This window comes from Herpailurus yagouaroundi, unplaced genomic scaffold (genome assembly GCF_014898765.1).
Source record: "Herpailurus yagouaroundi ecotype Mexico unplaced genomic scaffold, PumYag 163, whole genome shotgun sequence".
NCBI lineage: Eukaryota > Metazoa > Chordata > Mammalia > Carnivora > Felidae > Herpailurus > Herpailurus yagouaroundi.
In genome coordinates, this window is record NW_024412404.1 from 36,772,615 (window position 1) to 36,793,077 (window position 20,463).

A 20,463-nucleotide genomic window follows, 5' to 3' on the forward strand; every position below is an offset into this window, starting at 1 on the left:
AGACCCACTGCCCAGAATCGCATACCTCATTCTCAAACACAGAAACAAAGCACTTGTTCTCCAAGTTGAAACCAAATATAAGACATTCAACATCCTTCCATTTTAGCTCACTTCCCTCCCAGCCTAGGATGGCTCTGACACTCCCAGCCTGAGATGACCACTGAGAATGCAGAGAAGGAGCTCTTTCTCCTGCCTGTGGAAGCCTTTGCCCCCTTCCCCACCACGCGGGGCCCCAGCCTGTGCTCGCCCGCCGGGCTCTAGGCTGCCCCTGAGCTGACTCACAAGGTCCGCAGCTTGGGCATGTGGTTGAAGCTGGACACGGGGATGGTGGTGATGTTGTTGTTGTTCAGGGTCCTGACCGGGGGAAAGTAGAGTCAGTCGGCATCTACGCAGCAGGAAGTTACGTGCGAAGGAGGGACAGGACTGCTCTCTGACAAGCACACAGACTCTCACACCCAGATCCACGGGCTGGACCCCGGAGGCTTCGCCCGCCGAAGAGCTTGTGACACGGAGCCACCCTCAGGGATAGCCCAGAGTGGGCCAGAGGCTAACAGGCAGCAGCCACGGACTCCAGGGAGAGGGAAAAGCTGCCCACAGGCTGAAGCCAGTTTGAAACCCCCAGGGTGGGGTTTCATAGAGGGAGACAGGGAGTCATTCCTGCTTCATGTGTCAGAAAGTCCTGGAAGACACAGACACTTGCCTGGGCTCCATGCGAGCAGGGTAAGCCTGGGTCACCCGCCGCAGGTACGATGCTGTGAGCATGTGCCCCACCCCCATCCTGGGTGGCGGGTCTAGGGTAGCAGAGAGCATGGTCTCTGCCCTGGGCCTAGCACTGCCCCCCGGGGTGTCCCGGGACACCTCCTGTGCTGCTCCTGGCCCAGCCCCAGCTGCCTGGGCCTCCGCTCCTGCATTAGCAAGGCTCTGCGGCCTCTGCTGCCCTTCCCATGTTCTACTTACAGCACCTCCAGCCCCCGCAGAGCCCGGAAGGCCCCTTCCTCGATGCAGCTAATCTGGTTCTTGTCCAGCTGTCTGTGGAGCAAAGGAAATTGTACTGGAATGCACGTTGCCTAGAGCAGGGGTGTCTGTCCATGTGTTTTGATCAAACACTCATTAGTTAAACAAAAAACAACAACAACAAAAAAAGAGGCCTGGCCCCACTCATTCAGTACACGTGCTTTCATCCAAATAGCAACTACAGTAAAACCTTTGATTGCGAGTAACTTGTTTTGCGAGTGTTCCGCAAGACGAGCAAACATTTCTGGTAAATTGTGATTTGGCAAACGAGCGATGTCTTGCAATACAAGCAGTACGTGACGGCTAACGCCACGTGATCACAGCTGACCGACAGTTCTTGAAATTCGCTCTGATGTCCAAGCGCTTTGGAATACAAGCATGTTTCCAGAATGCATTTGTCACAAACCCAGGTTTTACCGTACTAATAAAAGTTTCAATTCTTTCTGATTCAGTTAAAACAACACATCTACATAAAAGTTGCATTGTATTCCTTCACCTAAGTCGGCATAGGCTCTGGGGAGCAGGCGTCTGTGCCCCCACTGTGGAGACCACCTAGAGGGTGCTGGCAGCTAGAAAATGAGACAGCCTCTCCCTGGAGCAACGGCAGCCAGCGCTGGCAAACAGATTTCACCCTGAGTGCCAAGCGAGGCCGACTAGCCGTGGCCACCTGGAATGCTGCCTTTGGAATAAACCGAAGCTGTGACTTGGGTCCCCTGGGAAAGAATGCCATGCTCCGCTGTCTACTACAAACATGGGGTCAGGGAGCAAGACACAGGCCGGGCACCTGCCATCCCTGCTGCAGTCAGAGCTCAGGGAGGTGGGACGTCTGGACCAGAACAAATTTGAGTAGTAGGAATAAACTGTCACATTTATTTGTTTTTAAGATTTTCTTTTTTTTTTTTTTTCAGTGTATTTATTTATTTTGTGAGAGAGTTCAAGCAGGGGAGGGGCAGAGAGAGGGGGACAGAGACAGAATCCCAAGCAGGATCTGCACGGTCAGCAAAGAGCCCAACGTGGGGCTTGAACCCACAAACTGTGAGATCATGACCTGAGCCGAAATCAGGAGTTGGACATTGAACTGACTGAGCCACCCAGGTGCCCCTAAACCATTACATTTCAATAGCACTTGACAGAGTGTATTTATTTCCATGTCTTGTTTAAACTTCAGAATAAGCCTGTGAGGTAAATGGGAGAAGTTAACTGACTTGCAACCACTTACACAATATGTACCTGGAAGAGAAGATTCAAACCCAGCTCTCTCAATCTGCTGAAGGGCAAGAACATAGAGGCTGTGCCATTTAAATGGACCTCACCTAAGCACTCACAGTCCATGACACTCCCTTCTACCCAGTCCCCAAAGGCTGCCTGTTTCCTTCGACCCCAGATTGTTCCAGAAGACCGTCAGTCATCTCAGAGCCCACACCAGCTCCTTGTCTGCCTGGACCACAGGGCTAGGGGAGATGCACAGGATGCTGCAGGGGTGGCCCTCCAGCCCCTCCACCCTTGTCCCTCCCAGGCCTGGACTCACAAATTTTTGAGGTCTGTAGCTCCACGAAAAGCTTTCCTGGGGATGGCCTGGATGGTGTTCTCACTCAGGTCCCTGAGAGGATAAAGCCAGAGGGAGAAAAACACGATCAGAGGAGACTTCTCCAGAATGCCCTGATGAGTCAGGGAGGTCAGGATGGCCAGAGAGTGCTCCAGCACCCAAGACAGTGCTCAGTAAGGCAAGTGTTTGTTGAATGAATGAATGAATGAATGAATGAATGAATGACAGAGCTGGAGAGAGGCTCCCTGCCCTGGAAGGAGCTTTGCCCCCAATCGCCTCCCGTCTCTGCAGAGAGGGGGTTGCAGATGGAGAGACAAGCTTGGGGCGGCCGTGACCTACTCCTCTGCCAGATCCCAGGGAGGTCAGCTCAGCCCCCACGGCATCAGCCAGGGCTGTAAAGGAGCAAGCCAAGGAGGGCTTCTTAATAAGCCCACCGCCACCCTGGGGCCTGTGGTACGCACGACTCACTCTCTGTTTTGCTGAGGAGGAACAAGGCTCGGGAGGAAGGCACCACTGGTAACCCAGCCAGCATGTGGCAGATTCAGGTCACGAAATCCAGGCCAGGTCTGACTCCAGATCCTGTGCTCAGAGCCTGCCATCAGCAGAGCTGACTCTAAGAGCCTGAACCCACACCAGAGTCTGGCCCCTGAACCTGCTTCTCGTGCTGGCGGGGGGCCACAGTGCTGCATCCCTGCCCTGCAGCCTGGATGGCAGAGGTCACCAAGGACTTTGCCGTTTCCCCATTATTAATGCCCTGATGGAGGGGAGGCGGACTTGCAGGGACTCTGCAAATCCCCGGCCTCTGCAAGTTTCCAGACCAGCTTCTGGACACTTCCTCCAGATCTGCTGGCAGATAGGGCCTCTGGCACCTGTCCACCAGCCTCTCCCTTCCTCTCTCAGCATCCTTACCACAGACTTTTACAACATCCTTACTACTGCCTTTGCAGGGCAGTTTTTCCCTCACCACAGCAGTGGCATCAACAGCCACTGTGTTCCAAGCATGTCCCCCAGGCCAGCATAGCCTAACATGTCACATACAGGAACCCACTTGACCTTGCACTAACCACGGGGAAAATACTTATCACCATCCTCCTTTTCCAAAAGATAAAAAGGAGGCTTTGAAAAATTCAAGGGAACACAGCTGGTGAGTGATGGCTCCAGAATCTGAGCCCAGGCAGGCAAGGTCCCTCCCGGAGCCACCCCTCACACAGCTGCCCTAGGAGCAGGCACTGGAAGTGGGGGAATGGATGTCCTCCCCTATTTTGCAGAGGAGGGGCCTGAGCTCCAAGAAGTGAAGCAATCTGCCCAAGGTTAAACCAGGATGGGGACCCCGGTGGTTTACAGGAGAGCCCTGCATCAGATGTGCCCTCAGGGTCCACAACATGGAATCCAATGCTAGACAGCTCCACAGACCCCCAGCTCCCTCTGGGCCAGCCCCACAGGGCTTTGACCATATCCTTCCTTTCAGCCATTCACCCCACAGCCCTTATGGTTCACTGCCAGCCCCCCAGCACACAGTCCCTGGGCTATGAGTGCCACCACCACTCCATCTGGGTTTTCCTACTGAGACAGTAAACAGAAGCGTGACAGTAGAATGCATGGGCCCTTCAGATCCCAGCTCCCTGGCTGTGTATCTGTCAGTCAGCCCCTTTCCTGCCTGAGTTGCAGTGTCCTTGTGTGCAAAGTGTGGATATGAGCCTGGCAAGGACTGTCCCCACCAACCCTGTCCCCCTGCATAGAGTGTGAGCTCCCTCCCCTCCAAACCCCAGCCTCTCCTGTCCCCAGGCATCTGTGCTCTGGAGGGGCTTCATCGCCATCAACACCTCCCATTCCCTGTTCTCTCTCCCCTTGAAGGAAGGCATCTCAAGCCTGTGGCACAGACACTTCTCTCCTCCAAAACTACATACAATCCCCCATCACAGCTTGTGCTCCGCTTCACCATAACTGGCTGTCTCCGTCCCTCCATGCAGCAGTTGTTTCACCCACATCCACCTGCCGGCAGGTGGCAGTGGGTCTGGGGTGACGCTTGGGTCCATCTTCCTCTCCTTCTCCCACGCCACGTGCCAGTCTTCCCTCTTCCCAGAGTCTTTGATCTCAGTTGTCAGTGCGCATCTCTGGCCCCCGCTTAGTCTGTCTGTGTTCCTGGAGACATTCTCTGTGCCCCACTGACTTAAGCTGCCCCAGAACCGCCCCTGGCCTCCCCATCCATGCTACCCGCCCCACTTTCCCCTTTCTCGGCAATTCCCACCAGCCCCTCCATCTTGAGAGGAGAGGGGAGCACTTCAGCCTTTACTCATCTGCCTAATCCTATTATCACCTCTTCCTTGCCTACATAGCTCTGTCCCCTGCCCAGTTCCTGTTATGCAAGTAATTGCTGCACATTATAGAGTGCAGGTGATACACCCTGTGACCTTGATCTCTACCTCTTCTTAGGTAGACGCTGACACCGGGCAGCACAGTAAACAAAAGAATTGGGAGCAAGGGCTGTACAGGCCACACAAGTAAACAAAAGACTGCCAGCGCTCAGGGGGTCACAGTCACACGACTTCTCTCTCATCACTCTCTCTGGGAGAAGCCAGCCGCCACAGTCAAGGACACTCAAGCAGCTCTCTGGAGAGTCCCACATGGGGAGGAACGGAGGCCTCCTGCCGATAGCCAGCACCGGCTGCCAGCAACGTCAGTCAGTCATCAAGGAAACAGATTCTCCGGCCTCAGTCACTTCCTGACTCTGCAGCTGGCTATGGTCCACACGCTGCCCTCAGGATTCAGACACTGAAATCCCACTGCCCAATGTGCCAGTGTTAGGAAGTGGGGCCTTCGGGAGTACTTAGGTCATGAAGGTGGAGCCCTGGTGAGTGTGATGAAAGGCCCCATAAAGGAGGCCTGAGGGAGCTCCCTCCTGCCGCGGGAGGACACAGCTGTGAGCCTGGAAGTCTGTGAGCCAGGACATGGGGCCTCACCCGACACCAGTCTGCTGGCACCATGCTCCTGCACTCCCCAACGTCTAGCACTGCGAGAAATAAATATTTCTTGTTTATAAACGACCCAACCTATGGTGTTTCTGGTACAGTAGCCCAAACAGACTAAGACACAGCCCCAGCCAACATCGCGAGTGCAATCTCATTCAAGACCCCACGCCGGGACCACCCAGCCACCTACAGAAACTGTGAGGGCAAGACAAGAGCAGGGAGGAGGGGCAGCGGCCTGGAGACTTCTACAGACTCAGGAAGACAAGAGGGCGCACAGGAGGCGTGGACCTCCAGCGGGACAGTCCTGTTGGCCCCAGCTGGCAGCTCACCCTTCAGCCAGGCCTGGGAGGGAACTCTGGGCCAGCAACTCACATCCATTATTCCGTCTAATCCTCTCCACAACCCTGCAAGGGAGGTTTTTTTATCTGTATCGATCAGTTTATTGATTTAAGCCAACCTTGTTCCAGAAAGGCTTTAAGGCTGCTTATAGGGCTTTACAAAACAGCAAGAGAGCAAGAGCGAAAAGTGGGGCAAAGAGAAGAAAAATCAATGGCGGGCACCAAGAATGCAGCACAATATCACCCACGACGTCAGGTCCAGGGCAAAGCGTGAGCTCTAGGCTTTCCGAGAGCTGACGTACATGGGGGAAACCGGTCTGGTAACAGCATTCCCAATATGTGTATACATTTAAAAGGACCGGTTTCTCAGGAGTATAGTTGTTTGGGGTACTAAGAGGAGACAAGAATTCTCCAGGGATCTTCATGAAAAATGACAGTGTGGCCTAATCAAGAACACTAGATCCTTATAATAAACGGGTTTCAAGCGTGTCTTATAATTGTATCAAAGTACAGTTGAGGAAATGCAATTCTGTAAGGACTCACAGCAGGAGCTAAGTGGGGAAAGAAGGGCAGAAAGAGCGTGTGCAAAGGCAAGAGGTGGAGTAGAGCCTGGAGCAACCCAGGAGTAGTTAGGTTTGCCTGGAGTGGAAGGTGCTGGAAATGTGTCTGCAGGAAAAAGCCTTGCAGGCCAGAGGCGACAGGTTAGACGGGAGAGGGGAGAGGCTCTGATCCAACGGCCTTTTAGGCAATGCTCTGGGGCCCCAAAGCTTACAGAGGAAAGATGTTGCCCCCAGGCAGGCAGGAGATTTGACATCAGGAGCCCATCCATGAGGTCAGGGTCCAGAGGTGGGTGTGGAGCCAGCCAGGGCCAGCCCACAGGACGGAGCCGCCCACGCTATTAAAATGAGGAAAGGAAACTGAACTTAAGACCTGGGAAGAAGCCAGCCTCTAGACCAGAGGAAAATGGGTGAGCTTTGGAAGCCTGAGGAAAATGCAGGATGCTGGCAGCACAGGAGGGGGTGGAAAGAGCTTGAACTGTGCAAGGAAAAGGATCCAGATTCAATTCCTGCTTCTGCCATCATAGCCAGGGATCCCGGAAGTTATGGGCCTGCCCGCTTCACCGTCCCTGTTTGCAAAATGGAGATAAAAATACCTACCACACAGGTTTGGAGAGGAGGAGTTCATGTATTTAAGCTTCTGTCCTAGTACCTCCATTCAGCAACATTTAAGAAAGCTGGCTTTTGTCCCTCAAACACAGTTGGCCAGTCTCTTTCCTAAGGTTCTGACTGTAGTTTCCAGTTTGCTCGCTAGGGGGCACAAGAAGCCTTCCCTGGACGCGATGCCTTCTCCACCACTGCAGAAACCCAAACAAAGCTATTCTTTTTTTTTTTTTTTTTTTTTTTGCCCCAGTTGACCTCCTATCTGGTCAACAATTGTCTTGTCTTTCCCAAACCCCTGTGAAGTAATGTTTCTCATCTCCATTTTCACTAGGTTGGCATGCAGTCCCAAAGGCACCACCTACATCTTTCATTTTTGCACCACCATCCTATAGTGACCTTGTCACAGGCCCTGAAGTTGAGTGTGGCCTGGGTGTGTCAGGGCAAAACGAGATACACTGAGAGAGTCCATCCTGGAAGAGGGAGGGTGCTGGAGCTGGAAAGACAAACCGAAACTGGGAGCACCTGGTGGTCTGGCCCTGGCCAGGGGAAGCGGAGGGCACAGAGCCATGGGGCGGATGGGGGCTCAGAAGGAAGTCCCAGGCAGGACAGTGAAAAGCAGATTCCCAGAATAAGGATGCAGCAGCCAGACGAGGGACAGACTGGGGAGATAAATACCGGCCCGGGGACAAATTCTAAGGGTGAGGATGAGGTCTTGGACCTTGACAAGCTCCCCAGGAATACAGATGCTGCTGGTCCAGGAAGTACACACTGAGAGGCCAGCATGTAGAAGAGAAAGCCCACAGCAGAGTGTCATAATAGAGATGGGTTCAATAAACCCTGGCTTACCCACTTAAATCAGGTGGTCTTGGGCAAGTCACTTAAACTTTCTGGCCCGTTTTCTCATATGCAAAATTGGGCATGAGAAGTGGCACCTACTTTGCAGGACCTGATGTGACAGGCACTGTATGTTCTCAGTCCTGCCTATCACTCCACTTATGCTGCCGTACCTTCAGTTCTTCAGATCCCTCCTGCCACAGGACCTTTACACTTGCTATAACTGCTGCCCAGAATATTCTTCCTCTAGTCTTCACCCAGTAAACGCCTATTTGTCCTTCACATCTCAGTCTACAGACACTTCCCCTGACTGTTCCTTCTGCTTCAGGTTCTCAGGACCCCATGCTTTTCCTTCCTGGCACCAATTCAGGTTTATAATGAAATATTGCTATACTGAATGTAATTAGTACTAATTTTTGGTTAACATCCATCTCCCCCTCCAGACCATAATCTCTCTCTCTCTCTCTCTCTCTTTTTTCCCAGACCATACTTGAGTCTCTTTTAAGGGTGCCTGGGTGGCTCAGTCAGTTCGGCATCTGACCCTTGATTTTAGCTCAGGTCATGATCTCGCAGTTTGTGAGTTTGAGCCCTGCATTGGGCTCTGCGCTGGTAACTCAGACCCTGCTTGGGGCTCTCTGTCTTCTCTCTCTCACTCACTCTCTCTCTCTCTCTCTTCCTCAAAAATAAATAAATAAACCTTAAAAATAAATACAGACATGTTCCTGATTCCTAACAAAAACAAAAACAAAACATAGTACTGTCTCTCTTGCTCCCCTCTGCTATCCCAGACCCAGCACATTGTGGGGACTCAGTAATTTTTTACTGAATTGAACTAATGTGGATCCACATCTTTGTTTTGTTCCAATCCCTCTGCACTTTCCTGGCCAAAACAAGGAGTGAGGCCAGGCTGTGCAGCAGAGAGGGGAGGCCAGGGGCTTGGAGCTGGACGGGCTGGCTCTGCCTCGTCTTTGCGAGACACGAGCCCCTCACTCGTGCACTGGGTACCCCCGTACCCACTCTGCCTAACTGGGCAGCAGCAGGCCCTACAAGATGAGGCTCTGAAAGGGGAGGGAAGCGCTGGTGAAGCCCTTGTCCTTGTTTTATCATCAACCCTGCCCTTCCCCTCACACATCCTTATGGAACCTCCGTAACTGAATGAGTCCATGCGGTTCTGAGGTGGCACCAGCAGCACGAGCATGGAGGTTCGGGTGGCACTGGACAAGGGTGACTCTCCTGGGAGCCCACAAGGAAGAGAGGGAGCTGGAGCCCCTAAGAGTCCCACCCTGGGAAGCTCCAGTTAAGGGTCCCTGAGGCAAAGATCCTCGGGGTCTGAACCCCACCCCCCAAGATCAAGGGCCCTGAGAGGTAAGCCGCTGCCAACTGCAGCAGCCCCCAAGTCTGGGAACACCCCCCGAAGACCCCAGCCAGGCCCCTTTCCATGAAAAGAAGGGGGCGGCCAGGCCCACGCCCTGACTTGGGCACAATCCCAGGGGCTCCTGCTCCTGCAGCCTCTGCCAGGGCTGGGGGAAGCAGGGCCTGGGAAGCCGAGGTCGGGACCCCATGTTCCTGCTGCTAATCCCCCTTCACGCTCTAACCAGATTGGACCCTGCTGGCAGACTGGTCTCTGAGGGGATCGGCGGGGGGCCCAGCCGGGGACTGCTGGGCACCAGCCCAGGCCAGACTCGGCTCTGGGTTCCTGCCACCAGCTCGCCAACCCCACCGCGGGCCCCAACAGGGCCTGCTCTGTCTGCCTCTCAGGCCACCCGGAGGGAGGCTCCGGGCAGTCTGGCCTGTCCCCTTGCGCTAGCAGCCTGACTGGTTATCCTGAGCCCGGGCCTAGTGGGAGGGAACTAGGCCGTCCTGTTTCAGGCCCCCTCACCTGATCTTTCTTGTGAGACTGTCCGATAAGGACTCAGGCCCAGGAGCAAAACCGGCCACGACCCCACCATGGGGACCCTGGAGCCTCCTTGCCCGTGAGCTGGGAATGATCGTGGGCTTGTGGGGCTGCACTGAGGCTGCCACCACTTGCCCTTTATAATGGTCCTTACGGGGCCCTGTAGGGAGGGCTGGGGTGGGGGTGGGGATGGGCGGTCAGGGCTGGAAGATCCGGGAGTGGGAATCAGGAGGCTGAGACTGGAGGCCAGCTCTGCCCCCAGCCCGCTTGGTGACCTGGGTCAAGACCTGCAGTTGGTTCCCCAGCTCCTCAGTCTCCCCTTCCAACAACACTGCCCTCCCAGAGAGGTCGAGGTCAGGAGGGTTCAGTCGCAGTGTGTGGCGGCCCAGCATGGGGGTGGGGTGGCTCACGCCGCTGCTATTAGGCAGTACCCCCCCATCCCGCAGTGGGTGACCCAGCACCCATGCCTCCGGCCCCTGGGCCGGCAATAGTGGAGCCACCTGGGAGTTCGTTCTAAGCGTGGACTTTCTGGCCCCGCTTACTGAATCAGAATCTGCATTTTAGCAAGACACCCAGTTGATTCATATGCATATTAAAGTTTGAGAAGCCCCGCATCTGACCGAGTGGAGTTTAAGATGTTTCCCTGTCCCCCGCTAGGGCTAAATGGGGTTGTGTTCCCTGCTCCCAGTCAGCATTTCAATGAAGGGGCGGAGGCACCAGCTCCAATTCCTTGGGGGTGGGCGGGGGTTGGGGGGGGAGGGAGGGATATTGTCTGAGGGCTTTGCTGAGAACCAGGCTGTGGTAGTAATCAGCACGTGAGACTGCAATGAGGCCAGGGGTCACTGCTCCAGGGATACTCTGCACCGCAGGTCCCCACTGCAGGAGGCGCCCTCAGGGAAGAGGTTGGCAGTGCCTCCGGGGTGGGATACCCGGTGCCCACCTCGCTCTGAGGTGCTGCTGGGATCTGGGAGGACCACCCCTCTCTTGTCTCTGCCTGTCCTTCAATCTTGCCTCCACCTCTACCCCTCCCACCCGGGAGGGAAATTAGTTCTGCAATTACCCCTCTCTGTTTGCTCTCCCAAGCCCATGGACAACATTCAGGTGCCCCAGATTCACCTTGTGGGGGGGCTGCGTGTGTGTGCCCCTGCCTCTTGGTGATGTTCAAGGGGGGTTCTTTAAAGGCATTTGGTGGCAAGGACCTGAACCATGCTGCCTCAGGCTCCGACCTCAATGCAGGGATCAGGGCTTTGTCTGCTCATAAATCTCGGGCACTCCCAGGAGACACAATCTGTGTTTATCAAGGGCTGATCTTGATGTGGATGAACTTGTTTCGTCATCTCCAGGAGTCAAGTTTTGACAGAAGGAAAGAGGACAGTGCAGAAGTGACCAGAGTGTAATGCCAAGGGGCACTCTAGTGGGGTGGGGCACGCTAGTTTCCTCTGACCTGGGCCAACCTCCCCCACCCCCCCGATATTGTCAGAACAAAGGAAAGACTGAGGGAGCTGTCTTTGCCTGCTCCTCAGCTGCCCTCTAAGTGGCCAGTTCCCCTTGCTAATCCTTATGCCCTCCTGACCCCCTCTCCTCTGCTCTCCTGATCAGCAGAATCAAGCCAGCGAATGGCAGGGCCAGCAGAGAAGCCAGGATCCCCAGAGGGGGCCTCAGTGACAGTGAGGAGCTGGCCACACAGTAGCCACTCTGGGAGGAGAGCCAGCAACCCTGGGTTGCAAAGTAAACCTCGTTGCACCTCAGTTTCCTCATCTGGAACATGAGCTTGTAAGAAGAGTAAATAAAAGTATGTGAAAGCATCCAGAAGAGTATCTGGTGCACAGTCGGTGACAATCAACCGGTACTGCTGGTAAGGCTCCAAAGCCCTAGTAATTCTTGCTGGGCGATCCAGCTCTGTCCCCTCTCCCTCACCTCCTCTTCCCATCCTAAGGTGGTTATAAGACTCATAGAATTAAAGCTCACACATGCTCTGTGAGCTCCTGAGAGTTCAAAAAGCGTTGCATATACCCAGGCTTTTCTCAGGGAACTCCTGACATCCAAACTCCTGTAGGTGGCTTTAAAGGCTGACACCATGGATGGCGGGGATGAGCTTTGCAGGAGACATGGGCTGGTCCCGACAGGGCATGTCAGATGCTGTCAGCTGGAGCGATGCCCTCCCTCCTCTGCCCACCATACTGCCCTGAAGCCACATACCCTCCTGCGGCTGCCCACCCCCCCACCTCCAGCCCTGCAGAGTTAATGTTGCAGAAACCTCATTAGGAAGAGACATTAAGCAGCCCTGGATGGCTGCACCATAAAACCAGCCTGGGTAACATTTCCTCCTCAAACCGGGATGTTTGTTATGCAGCTACTGAACATCACTGTAATCGATTCCCACAACAGAGATATCAGATGAGAGGCACACACCCCCCAAAGCAACCTCAGAGCCCTTCCAAGGAAAAGCTGCTGAGAGGCTGGAGTCCCATTCAAGAGGGAACAGCTTGAGGGTGGGGGAGTGGGGGGGGGGGCAAGAAACAGAACCAGTAGGCACAGGTCCCAGCTACCATGGCAAGAACACAGTAATGGCCATAGGGTAGAGGGGGTGGGGGGAACAGGTGGGGGGAATGCAGGCCTCTCTTAATCTGGGTACCAGGGCAAGACCTTCCCTATACTCAACCACCACACACTGGGCCCCAAGGAAGTGCCTGCTGTTTTACTGATCTTATCCTGGACACCTACAGGTTGTTAGAACCAACAACTTCAGAGACTCCCAGACCTGACACACGGTGGTGGGGGTGGGGTGGTGCAGCAGGAGGAAGAATCAAGATATAGAAGAAAGAACGTGAGCTTTGGAGCCAGACAACCCTAAGTTTGACTCCAAGTTCTACCACCATTTATTGCCTGTGTGCTCCTAGGCAAGTTACTCAACCTATCCGAGTCTAGTTGCTCATGTGTGAAGGGGGGTTAATCACAGCTCCCTCTTGTTTAGTTGTGGTGAGGATGACAAACCATACATGCCTTTTATACAAAGCACAAAACAGGCGGAACTAATCTTTGCTATTAGAAGTCAGAATCACGGAGGTGCCTGGGTGGCTCAGTTGGCTGAGCGTCCGACTTTGGCTCAGGGCGTGATCTCACAGTTCCCAGTTCGTGGGTTTGAGCCCTGCATCAAGCTCTGTGCTGACAGCTCAGAGCCTGAAGCCTGCTTCAGATTCTGTGTGTGTGTCTCTCTCTGTCCCTTCCCTGCTCACACTCTGTCTCTCTCTCTCTCTCAAAGATGAATAAACATTAAAGAAGAAGAAGAAGAAGAAGAAGAAGCAGCCGCCGCAGCCGCCGCCAGGATCATAGTTACCCTGGAGGGAGTGGGGAGAATTAAAGACCAGAAGGAGGTACAGGAAGTTTTCTGGGTGCTCATGGTATTTTTACCTCTTGGTCTGGTGGCCCACCATGCTGGGCACATGGGTGTGTTTGCTTTGTGAAAATTCAGTGAGTAATATATATGAAAGATGTAACACATACACAGACAGTTGCACTTTTTTGTATGTATGTTATTCTTCAGTGAAAAGATTGTAAAATAACATGTGAAGCACTGATTCCCATGCCAGGTGCTTTGTAGACATGTAACAAACACCAGTACCCCGCCTCCCTGATCCCTCACTGGAGGAGGCAAATGGGGAAGAAAATCTTCCAAAGTGACAAATTCCAGAAGAATCGAGGCTCACAATTCTAAGTGGTTGGGAAATACGTGGGCTGAGGGGAAACTGCACAGAGGGCACTGTGGTGGGAAGAAAGCCCACCCCAAATTGATGAGGGACCCGAGACCAACTTTAAACAAGTAAGGAGGTGGGAAAGCAGGCACTGTGGGCACGCGAGAATTTTGTGCTGGGTGAAGATGCTGCATCTCCTGGGGAAGGAGGGCATCTGTCTCTAATGCAGTAATGCATGTCTCAGTTCCATGTCTTCCTAGAGAGAGGGGGCTGTGCCCTGCTCTGGGACGACACCTCAAGGTCAAGCGGGTGAGCTGAGATGCTGGTGCTGGAGGGGTGAGGATCTCAGGGAATCCAGGGAAGGAGTGGGGGAAAGGGGCCAACAAAACAGCCTTCAGAACAAGTCTAGATTCTTTTTCTGCCTGTTTCAAGAAGGAATTAAGGTAGTTTTAAGGATACATTATTAAATGGAGTAAGGTAACAGAAACCAGAAGAGGAAGGAAGGAAGGAAGGAAGGAAGGGAGGGAGGGAGGGAGGAAGGGAGGAAGGAAGGAAGGAAGGAAGGAAGGAAGGAAGGAAGGAAGGAAGGAAGGAAGGAAGGAAGGAAGGAAGAGGTAGAAACATAAAATAAGAGAGAGAAACACACTCTTCAAAAGCCTTTGCGTCTGCTCATATATAAATGTGCCCTGGCTTCTCCCAACCTAGGGGAATGTGGAGACTGATGTGCTACGTAATTTATGAAGACCACAGATGAAAACAGGCTTGAGAGAGGCATGGCCTTTCCTTGTTCTAAAACCAAACAAGGAAGCCTCCCACCAGTCCCCATAAAGAGGTGCCCAAAGGATGGAAAAGCAAGACTGTCATCGGCATCTCCAAAGGCAGCCCAACTATGGTAGGTCACTCCCTTCTGAGTCACTTCCCCAGAAGCCAAGTCACAGATCAGCCAACTCTCCAAAGGGTCAATTTCATTGTTTCCTTTACCAATTTGGCTTTGTTGGGTAGCTCCCCGTTTGTCTTCACATTGGCCTTTTAGAATCAGTTGGGTTGTCCCTGCCCTAGCTCCCTGCTCTGCAGTCACAGGAAGAGATGAGGGGTAGTTCCACCCTAGTTCAAGCACCAGGAGCAGAGGCAGAGACAAATGGAACAACCCTTCAAACATTCTAATAAAGACAAAATGCAAACCAGTCAACTCACACTAAACAGTTAAAGGAAGTAAGTCAATGTGATGAATTGGTCATTTGACAAATTGGCCATTCAGTGAATTGACTTTTGGCAAATTGGCTTTTAGCAAAATGACATTTGGTTTAAATTGGTCTGCTTCTGACATAGCAATGTGTTTCACAGGGCAATTACTCACACTCATGGCTGGGTACGAGAGCTCAGGAGAAGCCATTCTGCAGACGGACCAACCCCACTCTATCAAACACACTGCTCTCCACTAGACTGGCCCAACCCAAGGGGGAATTTAGAATCTTTTGAGGGATACACACATTGCATGGCATGCAGTCTCACCCTTCGTCTGTGTTGTTTTCCTCGGTTAAGCTCACCAAAACTCTAAGGGTCAGACTCCTTGGGTTTCCCCCAAGGGAATAAAGACCTGGGAGTGGGATGGGCAAGATTCAATGTGGTTTGGGAAGGGAGAGATCCAAGGGTAGGGCAACAAGGCTGGGCAAGTAGAATCCAGGCTGTGCTGGGGGAGGGGGCTCCACTCGGTGCAGATGACGAAATTGCCAGTCTGAGCTTCCCCAGGAGAAGAGGGGAGCCATAACCAATGTGAGGGCAGCTAATGCCAGAATAGATATCTGACTGAAGCCTGTGGCAGGAGCCATCTGCCAGTCCACCAAGGAAGCCAAGAGAGAATCACTGAGCCCCTGGGGCATTACCAACACTCTATTTCCTGACCTCCAAGAGAAAATGGGACTTTTTTTTTTTTAATCTAAGACAACACCTTTGTCTCCCCATCTCTTGCACTGCAGTCCAGGCACTGTAAATCTTGGTCTCTGGAGTTGCTCAGAGGAGTTAAAGGATTGGAATGGCAAGAGAGAGTTCAGCCTCCCCGGCACATCTGCCACTTTTAATGTCCCCTCCACATAGATACAGAGGGATGCCCAGAGGGCATGAGACACTTCCCAAGGAGGCAGAAAAACAGAGCCCTGCCAAGTTACAGGGCAAGAATGGTGTCAAATTGGCTGAGTGTGATCTGCAAGTGGCCACAGTAGGAAAGCCCAGGAGCTCGAGGACCACGTGCCTGGAGGAGCTGTCCGTGGTCCTGAACGATCTTGGAGGCTCTTCTGGTCAGAGCCAAAGACATATTTTGTTTGTGTTTTGTTTTGTTTTGTTTTGTTTTGTTTTGTTTTGTTTTGTTTTGTTTTGTTTTAGCTAAAGACATATTTTGGATCCTACCCACCTTCAACCTTACCCATCTGACCCACACACCAGACCTTGTCTATTCAGCTTTATTTCCCAAAAGCCCACAGGGAGTCCAGCTTATAGCACGCACACAGAGGGTCAGGTGAGCACCATTATGAGTTGCAAAGGTCCAATTCTTAGACTTTTAGGAGAGGCATGTACTGAGCACAATCCATACCATTAAGCTACTTCCAGATAGGAGTGAAGTTTGATCCTGCCCCATTTCTCCATAAGTCAGACCTCCCATTGCCTGGACACAGACCCAAGCACAGAGAGGTGCTGAAAAGTGCCTGTGCCCCAAATGCCCTCGCCCAGATCCTCCCACCAAAGCCACTTACTTTAATCCTTAGGACCTTAATGATCATCACTGACTCTTGTATAATACACAATTATAATTGATGAAGATGGTGATAACTACATATATTAAACACATTTATTATGTGCCTGGCACTGTGCTAGGTGTTTTATATGTTTTACATACATTATTTCATTTCATCCTTAAAACAGTCTTCTAAGATAAATAGCACCACCACTCTGGTGTGGATGTTGACAGTGGGGGACTTTGTGCATGTACAGAGGGGAGGAAGTATATGGGAACTGTCTGTGTTTCCCATTCAATTTTGCTGTAAACCTATAACTGCTCTAAAAAAAATAAAGCAAATTAGGGGCACCTGAGTGGCTCAGTCAGTTAAGTGTTCGACCCTTGGTTTCAGCTCAGGTCATGATCTCATGGTTTCATGGGTGAAAGCCTTGCATCAGGCTCTACAGAGCCTGCTTGGGATTCTCTCTCTCCCTCTCTCTCTGCCCCTCCCCCACTTGTGCTGTCTCTGTCTCTCTCAAAATAAATAAACTTTAAAAATTTATAAATAGGGGCACCTGGGTGGCGCAGTCGGTTAAGCGTCCGACTTCAGCCAGGTCACGATCTCGCGGTCTGTGAGTTCGAGCCCCGCGTCGGGCTCTGGGCTGATGGCTCAGAGCCTGGAGCCTGTTTCCGATTCTGTGTCTCCCTCTCTCTCTGACCCTCCCCCGTTCATGCTCTGTCTCTCTCTGTCCCAAAAATAAATAAACGTTGAAAAAAAAATTAAAAAAAAAATTTATAAATAAAAAATAAAATCAGTTAAATAATTCTCACCATTAAATTTTTTTTAATTAAAAAAAAAATTCTCACCATGCCTATTTTTCCAGAAAATGTAATTGAGGCATAGCAGCTTTCCCAGGCTTTCTGACTGCAGCTAGCCCATTATGCTACACTGGCTCAGCACATTAGAATCATCAAAGTGATAGGCAGGTGGGTGGGGAGGCATCTAGAAGCATATACGTGTCAGCAGTGACATCTGATAGATGAACTTGGGGAAAAGAGGTGAAAATCTAAAAAGCAGAGTATGATAACGAACATTCATAATGTTGACACTGAGTCATCAAAAAAAAAAGGTTAAATTACGTTCAGGACCCTCTGTTTTAGAACTGAGATGATTCTATAGTAAGTTTTAGACATATGCCATTAAAAAATGGCATGAGGTTCAAGTATTTTCCCTGAGCTGACATTCTGTGGGAAGAACAGAGTGTCGGCCCCTGACTGGGATGAGCATTGTCCAGAGACTTCTTGCACCTGGATTCCTACCAGTATCTCAGAAACTGTCACTCCTTCCAAACCTCCTTATGTCTGAAAGACAAAGAGGTGAACTTTGGAATCCTGTGGCGAGAGGCTTCAGCCACAAGTCGGTACAGATAGGAATGTCTCTGAGTCCCTGAGAATAAAGTGGTCTTGGTGTGGGCAGGCTGGATGGAGGATCGAAGTCATCAGCTACTGGTTTCTCAGAGCCTCTGGTATCCGCCGCCCCCTCCCAGGGCCACCACCCAAGATCCCCCAGCAGAATGAGTGACTGCTAGGACTCCCGCCCCCAGTCTTCACCTAGGTGCAGAAATGAGGCTAGGCTGCAAAGCTTGGAATAGAGAGGGCATCATAACCTCCTGGTTTTGTGGCTGTGGCCAGCTTCTGGGTGAGACAGACAGAAGGCCGGGGGGCTCTGACCATGTGTGAAAACTAGAAACTGATATTCAGGTTGAGGAGCTTTCATTTTAGCACCCAAGTTGGTCCAATTTCTGATTCTCCAGAAGAGATGGAAACACTGTCCAGCTTCTGGGAAGCTGGCTCCAACAGCCCTGCTCCCCCAGGAATGGCCGGTGCCGCTAGAAACTCCGCTGTCCTGCCTCATCCCTTTAACGCTCCAGACCAGGGGTCCCCCACCTGTGAGCTACGGAGCCTTGAGGGCCACACAGCTGTTGCCACATCTGGGCATGCTCATGCACCCCTAGCACTGTCTGCAGCCCGACTGAGAGTTATGTAAGACCGTGGGCTTCCCCTCTCTGTGGTTTCTTTTCCGTGTCTAGAAAATGGGCACAGTTAAGACACATTATCTCAGAAAAGTGCCACGAAGAGTGGGCAGGTGGGTTGGCAGTTTAAAGCCTAGTAAGTGGGCGCAACTGTTACTGATTGTTCTTCTCCTTGTCCCTCCCACACGGGTGTAGATGCTGTTGTGATAAGAGACAGATGCAATTAAACGTACTGTTGGATTCATAACAGGATACGTTTTCTCAGTTATCACGTAACTGTACCCAGGCTTTTTTTTTTTAAAGTTTATTTATTTATATTGAGAGAGAGAGAGAGAGAGACAGAGAGAGAGCAAGCAGGGGAATGGTAGAGAGAGAAGGGAGAGAGAGGATCCCATGCAGGCTCCACACGGTCAGCGCAGAGCCTGATGCAGGGCTTGAACCCACAAACCTATGAGCTCATGACCTGAGCCAAAATCAAGAGTCGGACGCTCAACCGACTGAACCACCCAGGCACCACTCTTTCCCCCCGCCATTGCTTTTCTCTTCTTAGCACTTGCCATAGTCTCTTTTTTTAATGTTTATTCATTTCTGAGGGACAGAAAATGAGCAGGGGAGGGGCAGAGAGAGAGAGAGGGAGACACAGAATCCAAAGCAGGTTCCAGGCTCTGAGCTGTCAGCACAGAGCCTGAGGTGGGGTTCAAACTCATGAACCATGAGATCATGACCTGAGTCGAAGCTGAATGCTTAACCAACTGAGCCACCCAGGTGCCCCAGCACTTACCATAGTTTTAAGTCAATTGGTTAGTCATCCAATTATTTAATGTTTATCTCCTGAACTAAATCATGCATTCTATGAGGCAAGGCCTGTGTCTGTTTCCTGCATGCCTAACAAAGAGGTTGGATTCAGTAAACATTTGATGATCATTTAGGCTACTCAAAATGTCAAACTAGCACTTGGGAGGGGGTCTGTGACATTCTGACATTAAAAAACAGGTCCCTCTCAGGGACTGTCAGGATAAGGGTATAAGGCCCCCTGTCTGGGACCCCCCCCCATCCCCACCCACCCAGCTGTTATTCTTCTGAGGATCCTGTCCTACAGCAAAGGGCAAAGGGCCTGAACTGGGTCAGTGTTACGTGGGAAGGGCCATAGGCCCTGGGAAGAAAAGCCAAATGTTGTCTCCAGACTCCCCTTTCACCACGTCCGTTTCCACTCTCCTCCCCACCTACCCTCTCCTCCATGTGTCACAAAACCCTCTGCTGTTTCCATCACTGCACCTGTCACATTGCGTGTCTGTGAGTCTCTAGCCTCCTGACAATAATTACAACACAGCTGTTAGGAAGGATACACCTGCCCTCTGCCTGCCTCCTGGAGAAAGACATACTTATGTGAGGAGAGTGGCCAGCACCCGGGCCACATGTGGGCAGAGCCACACCACCACGGAACGCCAGCCACACAAACGTACCAGATACCTTCTTGAGCTTGCTGATCACTGCTTTCAGTGCCTGTACTGAGCGTGTAGCCAGGAGCCAGTAACATCCCAGATCCGACTGCAGCTTAGAGAGCCGGAGGCCTCCAGGCTAACCTGGTGCTCCAACTCAGGCTTATCAGAGCTCTGCACTGGACGGCTTGTGTGGATCAGCACAGCCAGCGTTTCCTATTTTTCATCCGTCATTGTCTGAGAACAAAGCCAGGTTGGAGAATAAGTAATAAAAACCACAGCCTTACCACTCACAGTGTGACCAGAGATGTGCAGGATTGGCTTTGGTAGAAATGCAGAATCTCAGACCCCCTCCCAGACCTACGGGATCAGAATCTGCATTTAACAAGGTGACTTGTGTCCATTTAAGTCGTGAAGCACTAGACAGAGCAGTAATCCTCAAACTTGGCTGCACAATAGAGTCTGGGGAGCTTTAAAAACTACTGATGCTTGGGGGTGCCTGGGTGGCTCAGTCGGTTGAGCGTCTGACTTTGGCTCAGGTCATGAGTTCGAGCCCCCCAATCGGGCTGACTGCTGTCAGCGCAGAACCCGCTTCAGATCCTCTGTCCCCTTCTCTCTCTGCCCCTCCCCCGCTTGTGCTCTTTTAAAAAAAAAAAAAAAGCCACTGATGCTTGGACCTCACCTCAGAGATTCTGATTTCATTGGTAGAGCCTGGGCACCAGGACTTTTCAACGCCCATTTTACCCATTCCAACGTGTAACCAGGATGGAGAATCCTTATTCTTCTGTCCTCTCGGCCCCTCAGGCGCCTCATCTTGTCCTCCTCCACTCAGTG

At 52.0% G+C, this 20,463-nt stretch overlaps 1 protein-coding gene across 1 annotated transcript in view; it reads right to left on the bottom strand.

Moving 5' to 3' along the window:
• The window catches only part of SLIT1 (slit guidance ligand 1), a 175,739-nt gene that overhangs the window by 55,402 nt on the left and 99,874 nt on the right, over positions 1-20,463 (bottom strand). Inside the window, exons 5-7 of the mRNA XM_040486030.1 lie at positions 2,543-2,614; positions 958-1,029; positions 283-354 (exon numbers count right to left, since the gene is read on the bottom strand). Of these exons, the coding sequence (XP_040341964.1) occupies positions 283-354; positions 958-1,029; positions 2,543-2,614 (216 nt within the window). The remainder of the gene's footprint in view (positions 1-282; positions 355-957; positions 1,030-2,542; positions 2,615-20,463) is intronic.